Below are 14,358 nucleotides of genomic sequence, written 5' to 3' on the forward strand. Positions count from 1 at the left end.
TGTATTTGAATTTTTAGGTCAATTTTGTATTTGAAATTTAGATCAATTTGTAGTTGTATTTGAATTCTAGTTCAATTTGTATTTGAATTCTAGTTCAATTTGTATTTGTATTTGAACATTTAGGTCAATTTGAGTGTCTGAAATAAATTGGTTAATTAAAAAATAAATCAATTAGTGATTTCGTACTGAATTGCACGAAATGTTACTTCATATTTCGTGGAACAATCTACGAAATATGGTCTTCCATTTCGTAGAAAACTCCACGAAATATAATGTCACATTGCGTGTAGACGTACACGAAATACACGATTTTTTTCAATCTAACGGTTTCGTCCTTCGTGTTCTATAACAATAAACACTTATATTTCGTGTGAAACGACACGAAATGATTGAGTGGATTTCGTGTAATAATACACGAAATACCGGGCGAATTTGATTTTTTTTAAGGAAAGTTACAAATTAAATAAATCGCACTGCAAGCCGGTAAAAACCGCACTATGAATAGCATTTCAGTTTTAAAAATAGCTAAATAGTAAAAGGAAAATCATAAAGTAAATAAAATAGGGCCCAATATTATTTTTTCAATGGCCCAAAATAATCTAACAGTTGAATAATGGTTTGGATTGAATTAGAGGGTTCCAATTGGTTCTTTATTGGGAAAGAGACTGAAGTGGGCCCCAAAAGAATCTCTACAATTGAAAAAGTCCAATAGCGAACGGTGGAGGTGCGCCACATACATTTTTAGTGGAACATAATTATTCTATATTTACATTTACTATTTTTATTTTAGAGGACATAATAAATTAGAAATTTGTGATAAATCCATTTTTACCAATATTGCATTTTTGTCCAAATATTTACCATGAGTTTAGGGTTTTTTTCCGTATCAAAAATATTTTACTAACAGTCCGCACGGACATTTTGAATTTGCTAAGAGTTCATCGGGGCACTTTGGACAGAAAATGGACATTTTAAACTAAAAATTGACAGCTTGGTTGGAGAATTTCGACTGAAAAGAGACATCTTAGATGCAAAATAACATTTTTCCAATGATGATGTGGCGGAATTTAGGCGGTCGACGCCTTGGACTGACAGGGGAAGGCGGAAGAGTAGAACAAATGCCAAAAAAATTTAGTACATGTGTTTTCGAGGAAAGATTAGTTAAAGGATAATAAGGTATTTTCTATTTAAGATTAATGATTATTTTCTGTTTAAACTCTCTAATTAAGCTGTCCAATAAATTTTTAACAAAATACAAAAATATAATTATCCTAATTTTAAAAGATATTAGTGCACATAAGTGCTTATCAAATTGCCCCAAGGAAAAAAATGTAACAATCCTTATGAAACTTATTCATTTTTTAAATGAGTTTTTCAATATTCTTTAAGTTGACTAAGGCAAGGTGATAATTATAAATATTAAGTATAATTTTTTTTTTCTTTTAATAAATAATAAGAGGAGGGATAGGTAGTGGGGGTGTACCCCAAAAGAAGAGAAAGAGTACCTTATGCTTTTCTATAAGAATCCAATGTTGAACCTATACCAATACTACGTCCCAATTCGAACCAATCATTTGCATGTGAATTTTTAATTAATTAATTTTGAAGTGTTTATATATTTTATATTAAATTAATAAAATAAAGTTTATTTGCTAGTTACTAGTACTTAGTAGTAGTATGCTTGTCTGCCCCATAAAATGGCAAGGTGCATTGAGATATGTTAACAAATATTGTTTTGTTATCTGATTATAAAATATTTACTTTATGATAAAGAAAACGGAAAAATTCAATTTTCATCCCTCAAGTTTTCACTAATTCAACATTTGGTCTCATATATTCATAAACAAAAATTTAGTACTTCATGTTTCAAAAATTCAACAATTTTTAACTCTTTTCTTTAGTACTAACGGAATCTAGCTTGTGTCATTCTCTGCCTTAACTGACAAACTAATGGTAGATTTACGGAAAGGGCAAAAGGTGTTGAATTATTGAAACATGAGAACCTAAATGTGTTTTTTTGTGAACATGAGGACCAAATGTGAAATTGGTGCAAACTTAAGGGATAAAAACTATATTTTTCCCTAAAGAAAAAGAAGTGTAAGATATCAGTTCAAACTAATTAGCTAGTGCAATTTTATAATTAGCAACTGATATTGAAATTTTTTCGCTGGTATCAATCTGAATTTTTAGGAGTAATATTTATATCTATAATTAATTAATCACTATTCATATTTAGAAATACATTAACAAAAAAAATTATCCATGCTATGAATTGGATTGATAATACTTCTAAAAAAACTTTTCAAATAAAAAGACATGGGCTAAAAAAGATTCATGGAATATGCTATTCTTAACTTTTGCCACTTGGATAAAATAGTAGAAGCTTTGTCATTTTTTTCTTTTTGTAATAAAGTAACTCAGCAACCAGTTATATAAGTGTGCTAGATAAACTGATCCTCTCGAATAATATCTTACAAATTTATACGAGAAATGTAATCCTGACAAGTTCCACCTAGCAACTGTTGACAAAAAGATTTGAACTTGAGTTAATTGATACATATTCACTTGCTCCAACTGTCAGGTCATCCATCATGGAATACGTTTTGTCAAGTTTCAATATTAGTGGAAATAGCCATCTAATAAATATTCATCAAATGGTATACATTTTATAGATATTTAATATATATATATATATATATATATATATATATATATATATATATATATATATATATATATATATATATATATATATATCCGAGTTTCGTTTAAATCTTGACTAATAGGTAGCGCACGCAACATTCTAACATTTCGTACGCTAGACAAATAAGAATATGGCCGCAACCTTTTAACCATGTTACACTCGATGAAGTTTACTGAATATAAAATCCGTAAACTGAGTTAATAAAAACGAATAATTACTCAAATCAAAATAATGTATCCAACACGTGTAAGCAGATTACACACCACCAAGATTTTCCCCAATATAGCATGTAATAAACCAAAAAATTAAATGCATTTTGTCCCAAAAAAAGCTAATTTATAGAATAAAATTTCTATTATCTCAAAAAAAAAAAAAAAAAAAAAAATTCTATTAAAAAAATTAAAAATTAAAAAGAAAAAAGAAAAAAGAAATCGTTTTAGTGGAATTAATAAAGAGCATCGTGGCTGTATACACCGCCACCCGCTTTGTTTCAGAGACAGACACCTTCGTCATCTTCTCCGGCAAATTCGCAAATTAAATTCTCTGCATATTAATTTTTTATTTTAATAAATTTGTTTCCATTATTTTTCCAATGTCTCCATCTCTATCCACAAACTCCTACCTATATATATCTCTCTCCTCCGCCTCCCACTTTCTCTCACCTCCCCCTCCTCCTCCTCCTCCCATGTCCGCCGCCAATTTTCTCCCTCCACCGCCGTTTCCTCTCATCAAGAACCACCACCCCATGTCAACTTGCGTCCACTCCTCCCGCACCGCCGAAACCCCTCCCCACTCAAACCCTACCTCCGACGACCACCACCACCACTTCTCCGCCGCCGCCACCTACGTCAGATTCTGCCGCCCTAATCTCCCCGATCTCTCCTCCTGCACCACAACAAAGAAGGAGCTTCCTCCGCCGCCGAACCCCGCCGGAGATTTGTGGCGGCGGATGAGGGACGAAGCCACATCAGACGCCGATCAAGAACCCATCTTGTCGAGTTATTACCACACCTCGATTCTCTCCCACGATTCTTTAGAGTGTGCCTTAGCCAATCACCTCTCGTTGAAATTGTCCGATTTAACCCTCCCCACCAAAACCCTCTCCGATCTCTTCTTGACTGTTCTAACAGACGACCAAGAAATCATCTTCGCCGTTAACGACGACTTAACGGCCGTTAAGGAGAGAGACCCCGCCTGCATAAGCTACGTCCATTGTTTCTTGAATTTCAAAGGGTTTTTGGCCGTCCAATCACATAGAATAGCACACAAGTTGTGGTCCAACGGTAGAAAGACACTAGCTTTATTGATTCAAAGTCGGGTTTCCGAGGTTTTCGCGGTGGATATCCACCCGGGGGCGAAGATCGGAAGAGGGATCTTGCTCGACCACGCCACCGGAGTCGTGGTCGGAGAAACGGCGGTGATCGGAGACAATGTGTCGATCTTGCATAACGTGACTTTAGGTGGGACCGGAAAAATCTCCGGCGACCGCCACCCGAAGATCGGTGACGGGGTTTTGATTGGGGCGGGGACTTGTGTGTTGGGGAGCGTGAGGATCGGCGACGGGGCGAAAATCGGGGCGGGGTCGGTGGTGCTTAAGGAAGTTCCGGCGAGAACTACGGCCGTCGGAAATCCGGCGAAGTTGATCGGAGGGAAGGAGAATCCGGTGAAGTTGGATAAGATGCCGGGCTTGACTATGGATCATACTTCGGATATATCCGAGTGGTCGGATTACGTAATTTAGATATTCTTCGTGCTTTTAAGTGAGAACCCAAGTTTTCCTATTGGCATTAGATATGATTCTTGAATCCCATGTGATGTTTCGTTTTCGTATCTATTGTTTTCGTTGCGTGTTAACGAATGGGGCGCAATGCGTGCTTGCTAGTTTTGTAAGCTTTTTTGTCGATGTACAGATTAATTTTACTCGGTTTTTTGTTTCGGAGAACAAAATTTCTCATTGTTTGGCTCGGTCTTACAATCTCAGAAACTCGATTGGTTATTCGTAATTTTCGACTAAAAAAGACTAGTAATCAGGGAAGTTGCGTTATATTTCCCGGGGTAGAATTAAATGACGAAAATAAACACTGCAAATTAGTATGGAAGAAACCGATCGAGCTCCAAATCCAACTTTAAACGAACATTGTTAACGTTTTAGCGTATACAAATTATTGCGTTGTACGCAAAAAAAAATGTAAAAAATGAAATGCAAGTTGACCCGAGTAGGGTCTTGATTACCACAAACACACACACATTACATACACCAGTTCAATTTTTCAGTAGTGTTCTTGATATATTGCACCGAATTCAGCCCTCCACGACTGGTCGTCGTCTTCTTGCATTGCATTATTATCGTTATGCAATATATTACTATCGGAGTTTTCACGATATAGTGGCGGCCTTAAGGCGGCTTCAGGCAATCTGCTTCCTTCGAGGTACTGTTTCATTGTAATAATCTCCATCTTGTGCTTTCTTTTCTGTTTCTCCATTTGTTTCCTCAGCTTCTCGTTATCTTCTTGAATTGTCGTGTTTTTCTCCTACAATAGGTACAAAATTACGATTCAAAAAATGGTTTGCAGTATCTAAAAATAAATAAAAAATAAAAATAAACAAGAAGTTACCTCAGCCAATGAAGCTGCTGCTTCAGCTTCTCTCAACCTAGCAAGAAGTTCACCAGCAGCATGCACAGCTTCTGCGGTGTCTTTAAGCTGTATTTTAAGGCTTCGATTCTCTTTCTTCAACAAATCTCTCTCCCTCTCTCTTTCGACTCTTAAAGCAGAAAGCTCTGCTGAAAGGGCCTTTGCGAAACGGGACCCATGGCGACCCTTTGCTCCCGCTTTCAAAGCTGCCCTTTTCACCTCCGCTACCCCTTCCATCATTGCTCGATGCTTTGCTAACAAGTCATTGTACTTCTCCTGTAGTTCCGCATAGTGCTCGATCATTCTAGCATGACAAAGAACGGATCTTTTGAGGGCATCGTCCAATTCTTCAGTGCACTTCTTCTCTAATGTCAACTCCATCTCGACTTTTTCTGCTCTTTGGCGGTGAGACTCGATGTCGATTCTCAATTCGTCGGTCAGTGAAATCCATTCGCTCTCCATTTCCATCCATTTCTGTTGTTCCTTCTCGAGTTCTTCCTTGTTGTTGATTCCTTGAGCATTAAATGCGCAGCTTCTTCTTAACTGGATTGATTGTGACAGCAAAGAAGATCGTAGTTTGTCTGATGATCTTCTTGTGGGTGCGTCGGTGTAGAACTGCAGTTTGTTTCTAAGAACTTCGTTTTCTGTTAGAAGTGCTTCCCTATCTTCAAGAGTGAAGGATTTTGTCAAGTCCTGGACTTCTTTAACTTCACATTTCTCCTTTATAAGCTCTGGTTCATCGCTTTCATCACCATTCCATGTCAGAAGCTGGGGAAAAACGAAAAAGCAGATTTATCATACAGGCTCAAATAATAATCAGCACATACTATTTCAAGGATTCAAGATAAGAAATTCCTTACATTATTTGCAGTGTTTGGTGGTTGATACTTCTCATGCTCTACATCCTCCTCTTCGATTGGTTGCAGTTGGTTCTTCTTCAGCGCACTGAAATTTGAAGAGCTGCGATCTGACTGGTCAGTCACACACTTGCATTGCTCTAGCTGCAGAAAATCGGGAAATTAACTCGTTAGGAACACAGAATCCATACAAACAGAAACCCATTTATTAACATCATTTAGGAAAAAGAATCCAATACCATTTTGGTTAGTTTCTCAATTTTAGCTGCTTGGTCGCGACAAACAATATTGAGCTCCTCCTCCCTCTGAAGAGCCGAAGCTAAATCTTTTTCCATGTCCTGCCGCAGAAAGACCAAACGATTTAGTGGATTTGGAGACTCAATGCATATTAAGATTTAGAATCAAGACAAACCTTGGTAGACATTTGAACAGAAGCACTGGTGTTATCAGCTGATAGACATGGTTTGAGAGCCAAATGTTCGAAAGAGAAGGAAACGGATGATCTTTCTGGCGCTGGGTTCCTCTGGTGATAATCGATGATCTGTAATCCTCTGTGGAGGCTAGCTTCCAAAGATTCGGTGGGTCCCGCAAATATTTTACTAGATCTCAAGGAGGATTTAAGGTTGTCTGTTTGGAGAGACTGCCTTATCACATCAAGATCTTTGCAAGTTTCTACAGCTTCAGGGAGATGGTTTGAGGAGAAAACCACGCTTTTCCTCTGTGCATTTTGTATTTTAGGAGACTCTGACAGCACAGGATCTGGAAGGACTGCCCTTGATGGAAGATCAATAGAAATCGATCGATCAAATTCTTCCATTTCTGTTTGAGGTTCGCTCGAATTAATTTCTTCGTTTTCGCCATCTTCTGAACAGCTCAAGTAATGCTCACAAGTGAAATCTGTCTCACAACCTTCCGCAGAGTATAAGAGTGTACTTTCTCCATTCTCAGATTCTTCTTTTATGTTATCCATTTGAAGCCTTAGTTCTTTCACATCATCCTCGCTGATGTGTAAATTTTCGTCAGAATCATTGTCAATGCAGGGTAAGATCAGTGTACGGTTGAGGCTTATTCTCAAATTATTCAAGCTTTCACGCACATTCCCCCCTCTGAAATATCCTTCGTTGCTGCTGAAGGAGTTGCATGAACTGGACTTGGCTCTCATAAGTTCTTCCTGCATATTCAGACAATGACATTTTAAGAATACTAAGAGGTTAAAGAATGCTTCAGGAAGCTCTTCTGTTCTGAACAAGCAATAATAATACCTTCAATTGTCGGATCTGATCGCTCAGGTCGTTTACATCATCTTCTGTTATTTCATTCACCACAGGTTCGTTCTTCATGAGTTTTGCCCGCTGTCCGAATCTGAGGGTGCTCATAGTTTCACCACTACTCCTGTTTCAGAGGCAAAACAAAGTGTGTAAGAAAAATGATGTTTAAGAGAAGTTGCATAAGTACTTCCACAAGTATCACAAAACTGTAAACGACATCGTCTCTTCTCAAGAGGAAATTTGACATGTATGGAATTGCATCAATAAATAAAGAAGCTAGAAAGTTCATTACTTGTTGTCTGGAGAAATGGCACATATAATGGAGAGTTTAGCATTGCCACCGAACGATTCTCTCAGCAAATGAGTCAGACGAGAACTTCTGTATGGTATTTCTTCAGATTTCCCAGACTGACTTCCATCCGCTAGGATATTTATCAAGCGCCTACAAGTTTTAGGTTATCTTAGTCTCATCTAACAACTAAATAGAAGATTTTACCAAGTTACCTCCATAGGTAATAACAACAGGAAAAAAAAATGAAAGAGGTATTATTCAAATTCCAAAGACATACCCAAGCTGTGCCATAGACTTCTTTATATATTTGCCTTCTTTCACATGCTGTCTACTAGCATCATCAAGCACATTTCTCTCGAATCCAGCGAGGTCAACAAGACTGATTCTACTACTCTTTGAACTACCAAAGCACTTTGATGAGGACTCCTGTGAAAATAATACGAGCAGTTTAAACATATTGATATACCACTAATTCTCTATCGCTTCAGAATGCAACAGAAAATGGATGCCTCGAACCGTCGATGGTCATTTATGAAAGAATCACTATCAATGAAAATGTGAAACTATTTTGATGAAGCTACCTTGCACCAAGACTCGATTATGCATGTGAACATGATATGGGATCTTGAGCTCTTGGAGTTAATTCTTGTTGTTCCAAGCTTTCTGTTCGACAGACCCTGCAGCACAAATTTGAATTTTGAGTACTCCCCCATGATTAAAACAAAACATGTTAGAAAAATACAATTGCTCAACACCATCAAGTTTCCTACCTTAATCAAAATCTGAGTCACATCCTCGTAACAGGATACGTACTCCTCAGTCAGATTCTCTACATAAAATCCATTTTTCGTGTCATCCTTTATCTGGAGTTGGAAGCAACAAACAGTTCAACATAAATTATGCATGAAAAGGCGTTTACGTATTATCTACAGAACAATTGATGGCATATTTACTGATTTTCTCAAAGGGATAGTAAATTAACCTCCAAGTCTCGTTGTGTGGGATCAAGTAGATCACCAATTTTCTCAGCATACACCTACAGCAACAAACCATCTATCATTAAGACATGCCCCAAAAATATCAAGATTTTGGGCTTGGGGAAGAAAGGATCACCTCAAGAAACGAGCATCGACATTGATAATTTATTTGTTTTCCATCAGAATTCCCTTGTTCCTGTGTAATTAATGGAAGCAATTAAATAAAGACTCAACAAGAATCTCACAATTCAAGTGCAAACTAATATACCTTTTGAATCTCTGAGAAAATATCCTGGAAAATGCGCGGCACAATACCCTGAAGACCACTGACAGACGGACCATCAACCATTGCGCTTGGTGGTCCCCACATTGTATAGGTTTTCCCACTCCCAGTCTAGTATTGGTAAACCAAAACAGAGCTCAAAGTTTCATAAAATGCCCAATTACAAAATTGAACGAAATTTAGATAAAAGATTATCCTAAATTTACCTGACCATAAGCCACAACGGATGTATTATAACCAGATAATGCATCCTTAACCAACGGAGCACCTACTAATTGGTATACGTCCCCCTAAAATCACACAAAAGGCGAATAAACTTGAATTATGGTCCATAATATTAGGAAAATTTATCCAGATGTGAAGACTTCTGTAAATGATTCCAAACCTGTGTTGAATCTGAGTCGAAGACGGAATCAAATGTATATGTTCTTTCAGCCGTAGAAAGTGAATTCTTTGTAACGTTTCCGACCGAAGTACCTCCGATTCCAAGACCCTTAGTTGGTTTAATCCTCACTACAACCTAATTCACATACCAGAAAACCCACAAACTTCAATTTATCACATCCATAAATATCTACCAAAACTAAAATTCAACAATGTCCTACACGTTGCAATTTAAAAAAATAATAATAAATCAAATCAATTTACTAAATGAAAGAGGTAAATCACAGAGTGACCTCCGTTCAATTGTTAAAAAAAATCACAAAATTAGGGTTTCACAACACCGTAACTAAAAAAAAAGGTAAATTATAATTCAGCATATGCCAATACCTTGACTGGTGGATTGGGAACTTCGGGGACTTTTTCCTGGACAAAAGATGCGGTGAGATCTTCCTTTAGAGAATTACCGACTTTGATCTTCGTCGGGGATTTTTTGGGGAAGGAAACTGAAGCGGAGAGTGGAGGATCGCGCATCTGAATGTTGGGATCCACCGGAGCTATGTTTTCTCCATCGGATCTGATCCTCGATCGCCGGATCGAATTCGCCTTCATCTTCGCTTTCGGGAGCAAACTCTTGAACGGCACTGAAGCGGATATGCTCCCGAAAAATCTGCTGCTTTCAGAGATCTCGGAATTGGGCTTCGCCGCCATGATTGCTGCTGGTTTCAACTGATGAATTTGTTGGGGAGAGGAAAAAATAAATCTTACTGAAGAGAGAGGAGAGAGATGGGGAAGAAAATGGTTTGAATTTGAAATTTAAATGTTGTTTTAGAGAGAGAAAGAGAGAGACACGTTATAATAAGGATGTGACCGTTGGACACAGTGGAGCGTTTAAAATTTTGAATTTGGAGTGAAATGACGAAAAGGGGCTTGATCCAGTTTTCCAGCCCATGAATAAGTTTGCTCGAATGTACAATTACCAATAGGCCCATCACTTACTTTTACATATTGGGCTTAAATTACTATACTAAATTGTTGTTGTTTTTATCTTCATATATATGTGCATTAACATTAGCATATTATAATCGGGATTATAAGTCAGTATTATCATTAGCATTAGCATATTAATGTTAAGACGATAAGGGTCATGATAAGTATTAATAATAGGACTAGAATTAGGATTATAATTATTATTAGGGTTAACATTAGCTTAAAGCATTAGAACTAGCCATTGGAATTAGTATTAGAATTATGATTAGCATTAACATTATCATATTATAATTACTATTAGCATTAGTAATAACATTAGTATTAGTATTAACATTAGTATATTATGATTTGTGTTAGTTTTACCACTAGCATTAGCTAATTAGAATTAGCTAGGATTAGGATTAACATTAGCATTAGTATTAGTATTAATATTAGTTTAAGTATTGGTGTTAGTTAGGGGTGGAAATTGGAACGGGATTTCCGAATTCCGCCAATTCCGATCCGAAAATATCCGTATTTGGAACCCATTTTTTCATTCCAATTTCTGATATTCCGATTTCCGATTTTTCCGATTATTTTTGGAACGGAATTGGAATTACATATAAAATTATTGGAAATTCCGATTTCCGATCCGATTTTATTTCCGAAATATATAATGTATATAATGTATGGTATATATTATATAAAAATATAAATGTTATGATATATGCTTATATGGTTTAGATTTCTAGTATATATATATATATATATATATATTGTATTTCTGAATTATTTTTCTATTCATATTTTGCAAGAACTATGTTTGCTTTGATAAACTGATTATGTTGTTTTTGCAAGTGTTTACATTTCATCTTATTCACATTTGTTTTGGATTCTTGCATTTTGCCGGTAAAATTACGAAAATATTAGGAAAAAAAATCTTTTTTTTTAGTAAAGGAAAAAAAATCTTTAAATTACCATTATTTCCGATTTTGGAACAAAAAATTAAGAATTAATGCAATTTCTGAAAATTCCAAAATTCCGCCGATTCCGAGGTATTCCGAAATTGGAATGGATTTTGAAATTCCGATTTTTTTGGAACGGAAATTGGAATCTATTTTTAACTTCCGAAAAAAATTGGAAAATTTCCGAATAAGGTATTTCCGATCCATTCCGTCCGATTTCCACCCCTAGTGTTAGTATTAATATTAGTATTACTACTAGGATATATATATATATATATATATATATATATATATATATATATATATATATATATATATTTGTATTTCTGAATTATTTTTCTATTCATATTTTGCAAGAACTATGTTTGCTTTGATAAACTGATTATGTTGTTTTTGCAAGTGTTTACATTTCATCTTATTGACCTTTGTTTTGGATTCTTGCATTTTGCCGGTAAAATTACGAAAATATTAGGAAAAAAAAATCTTTTTTTTTAGTAAGGAAAAAAAATCTTTAAATTACCATTATTTCCGATTTTGGAACAAAAAATTAAGAATTAATGCAATTTCCGAAAATTCCAAAATTCCGCCGATTCCGAGGTATTCCGAAATTGGAATGGATTTTGAAATTCCGATTTTTTTGGAACGGAAATTGGAATCTATTTTTAACTTCCGAAAAAAATTGGAAAATTTTCGAATAAGGTATTTCCGATCCATTCCGTCCGATTTCCACCCCTAGTGTTAGTATTAATATTAGTATTACTACTAGGATATATATATATATATATATATATATATATATATATATATATATATGTATTTCTGAATTATTTTTCTATTCATATTTTGCAAGAACTATGTTTGCTTTGATAAACTGATTATGTTGTTTTTGCAAGTGTTTACATTTCATCTTATTGACCTTTGTTTTGGATTCTTGCATTTTGCCGGTAAAATTACGAAAATATTAGGAAAAAAAAATCTTTTTTTTTTAGTAAAGGAAAAAAAATCTTTAAATTACCATTATTTCCGATTTTGGAACAAAAAATTAAAAATTAATGCAATTTCCGAAAATTCCAAAATTCCGCCGATTCAGAGGTATTCCGAAATTGGAATGGATTTTGAAATTCCGATTTTTTTGGAACGAAAATTGGAATCTATTTTTAACTTCCGAAAAAAATTAGAAAATTTGCGAATAAGGTATTTCCGATCCATTCCGTACGATTTTCACCCCTAGTGTTAGTATTAATATTAGTATTACTACTAGGATTCGTATTAGTGTTAGCATTAATATTAGTCTTAGACGTGACATGACAATTATACATCGCGATATTCAGAATTAAAAGTAGAGGTGACATGAAGATATTCTTGTTTTTTTATCAGAATGACATAAAATCAGAATATGTCGCCTAATATTACCAGCAATGTTGTCTAGAAGGAAAAATTCAGGTACATTACAAAAATTGTATATTGTGATTCAATAACACATTTTCTTTGTATAATTTATACTAGCAATTTTTATAAGTGCGATGCACGGTATATTATTTCAAAAGTGTAAAAAGAATAATCAATTTAATATAGTACACTAACATATAGTATTATAACAGAAAATATCGTACACTAACATAGAAAAAAATAATAATGTAGTATTATAAATGTTACATATTAAGATTTAACAAATTGAATTTCTATCTTTATCTCTTAAGATTTGAGACATATTGAAGAAAAATAGGAGATTAATAATTGTTGAAAATTATATTTAGAAAATTAGTAGAGAACAAAAATATTAAAAATAAATAATTACAGATATGCCATTAGGGAGAATTCTTCACGGTTTAGTTTTAATTTTGATATTTGTTGAAAATTATAGTTAGAAATTAGTAGAGAAAAAATATTAAAAATAAATAATTACAAAAATATTATTAGGGTTGTCCAGTGTTTCTTTCTTTTATATATAAAATGTTTAACTATTTTGTAGGGTTATGTTTATTTGCACTTTATGCTAATTTTCTTATTTTCAACTCCAATAATTTTACTTTTTCTAATGAAGGTAATTTAATATAAATTGTTTTTTCTTACTATTGATCGGACAAAAGACTATGGTATGGGCAAATAAGGCCCACTGAATTGCTGGTTTATGATTGGGCCACGTGTAAGAAGATGGGAAAATGTAAGACAATTACAAAATCTGGCCTTTATTGCAAGATTTCTTGTCACATAATTAGATCTACTCACCACACTTGGCTTTACCTATTTGTTTGCCCCCCTTTTTAATTATATTTATATTTTATTTTAGGAAAAATATTAAGGAAAAACATTTTGAGAAAACAAAATGTAGTACTTATTTGTATTTTCCAATTAAAAAATTAAAAAAACATAACAACGAAATCATGTATGTCTAAATGTATTTGGAAGTTGATTATAGTAGTTAGGGGTGGTAAACGAGCCGAGCCGACTCGTGAGCTCGACGAGCCGGCTTGTTAAAAGTTCGAACTCGGACTCGAAGTTTTCGAGCTCGAGCTCGAACCGGTTTTTAGTTGTTCATGAGCTCGAGAGCCGGATTTATTATTATTATTATTTTATTTTTTATATGTTATTTTTATTTAAATAATGTATAATAATATAAAATATTATAGAAATAAATACAAATATTAAAATATATATAATTACAATTTAGTTTTTATTTTTTATTTTTTTAAAATAATTTTTAATGATAAAATAATTATTAAAAAAAAAAAAAAAAAAAGACAATGGGCTCGAGCTCGAGCTCGACAAAATTGACACGAGCTCGAGCTCGAGCCAAAAAAAAAGGAACTCGACGAGCTCGAGCTCGAGCTCGACAAAATAAACTCGAGCTCGAGCTCGGCTCGTTCACACCCCTATAGTAGGTGGATTTCAACCATTGATCTACATATAATCACACACACCCATGTGGATGTGTGTTTAGTAAATTTTTATTTAATCAGATATACGGTTAAAATCCACATGCTATAAATAATCAAGTGTAGCATCTAACTTCCCGTTATTTAACATAG

General features: G+C 34.5%; 2 protein-coding genes across 2 annotated transcripts; one reads left to right on the forward strand and one right to left on the reverse strand.

Annotated features, from left to right (window-relative positions):
• Positions 1–3,165: 3,165 nt before the first annotated feature.
• LOC105962069 (serine acetyltransferase 1, chloroplastic) lies at positions 3,166–4,651 on the forward strand. Its single transcript, XM_012986345.2, has one exon. It carries the CDS (start codon positions 3,297–3,299, stop codon positions 4,443–4,445), a length of 1,149 nt encoding a protein of 382 aa, XP_012841799.1. The 5' UTR covers positions 3,166–3,296; the 3' UTR covers positions 4,446–4,651.
• A 141-nt stretch (positions 4,652–4,792) lies between these two features.
• Positions 4,793–10,332, reverse strand: LOC105962068 (kinesin-like protein KIN-12F). Its single transcript, XM_012986344.2, has 16 exons — positions 9,786–10,332; positions 9,400–9,534; positions 9,221–9,304; positions 9,000–9,125; positions 8,868–8,927; positions 8,737–8,790; positions 8,525–8,617; positions 8,336–8,431; positions 8,032–8,180; positions 7,755–7,904; positions 7,457–7,586; positions 6,607–7,365; positions 6,434–6,532; positions 6,198–6,338; positions 5,320–6,105; positions 4,793–5,235 (listed from the first exon to the last, which is right to left on the reverse strand). Exons 1-16 carry the CDS (start codon positions 10,104–10,106, stop codon positions 4,975–4,977), a joined length of 3,444 nt encoding a protein of 1,147 aa, XP_012841798.2. The 5' UTR covers positions 10,107–10,332; the 3' UTR covers positions 4,793–4,974.
• Positions 10,333–14,358: the final 4,026 nt, after the last annotated feature.

This window comes from Erythranthe guttata, chromosome 8 (genome assembly GCF_056151865.1).
Source record: "Erythranthe guttata isolate IM_541 chromosome 8, IM_541, whole genome shotgun sequence".
NCBI classification, from domain to species: Eukaryota; Viridiplantae; Streptophyta; class Magnoliopsida; order Lamiales; family Phrymaceae; genus Erythranthe; species Erythranthe guttata.

Coding starts and splice junctions, on each gene's coding strand:
- LOC105962069 (XM_012986345.2), top strand. CDS start 3,297: ATGTCTCCATCTCTATCCACAAACTCCTACCTATATATATCTCTCTCC.
- LOC105962068 (XM_012986344.2), bottom strand. CDS start 10,106: ATGGCGGCGAAGCCCAATTCCGAGATCTCTGAAAGCAGCAGATTTTTC. Junction 9,535..9,785: donor TTCCCAATCCACCAGTCAAG/GTATTGGCATAT, acceptor TATGTGAATTAG/GTTGTAGTGAGGATTAAACC. Junction 9,126..9,220: donor CCGTTGTGGCTTATGGTCAG/GTAAATTTAGGA, acceptor TACCAATACTAG/ACTGGGAGTGGGAAAACCTA.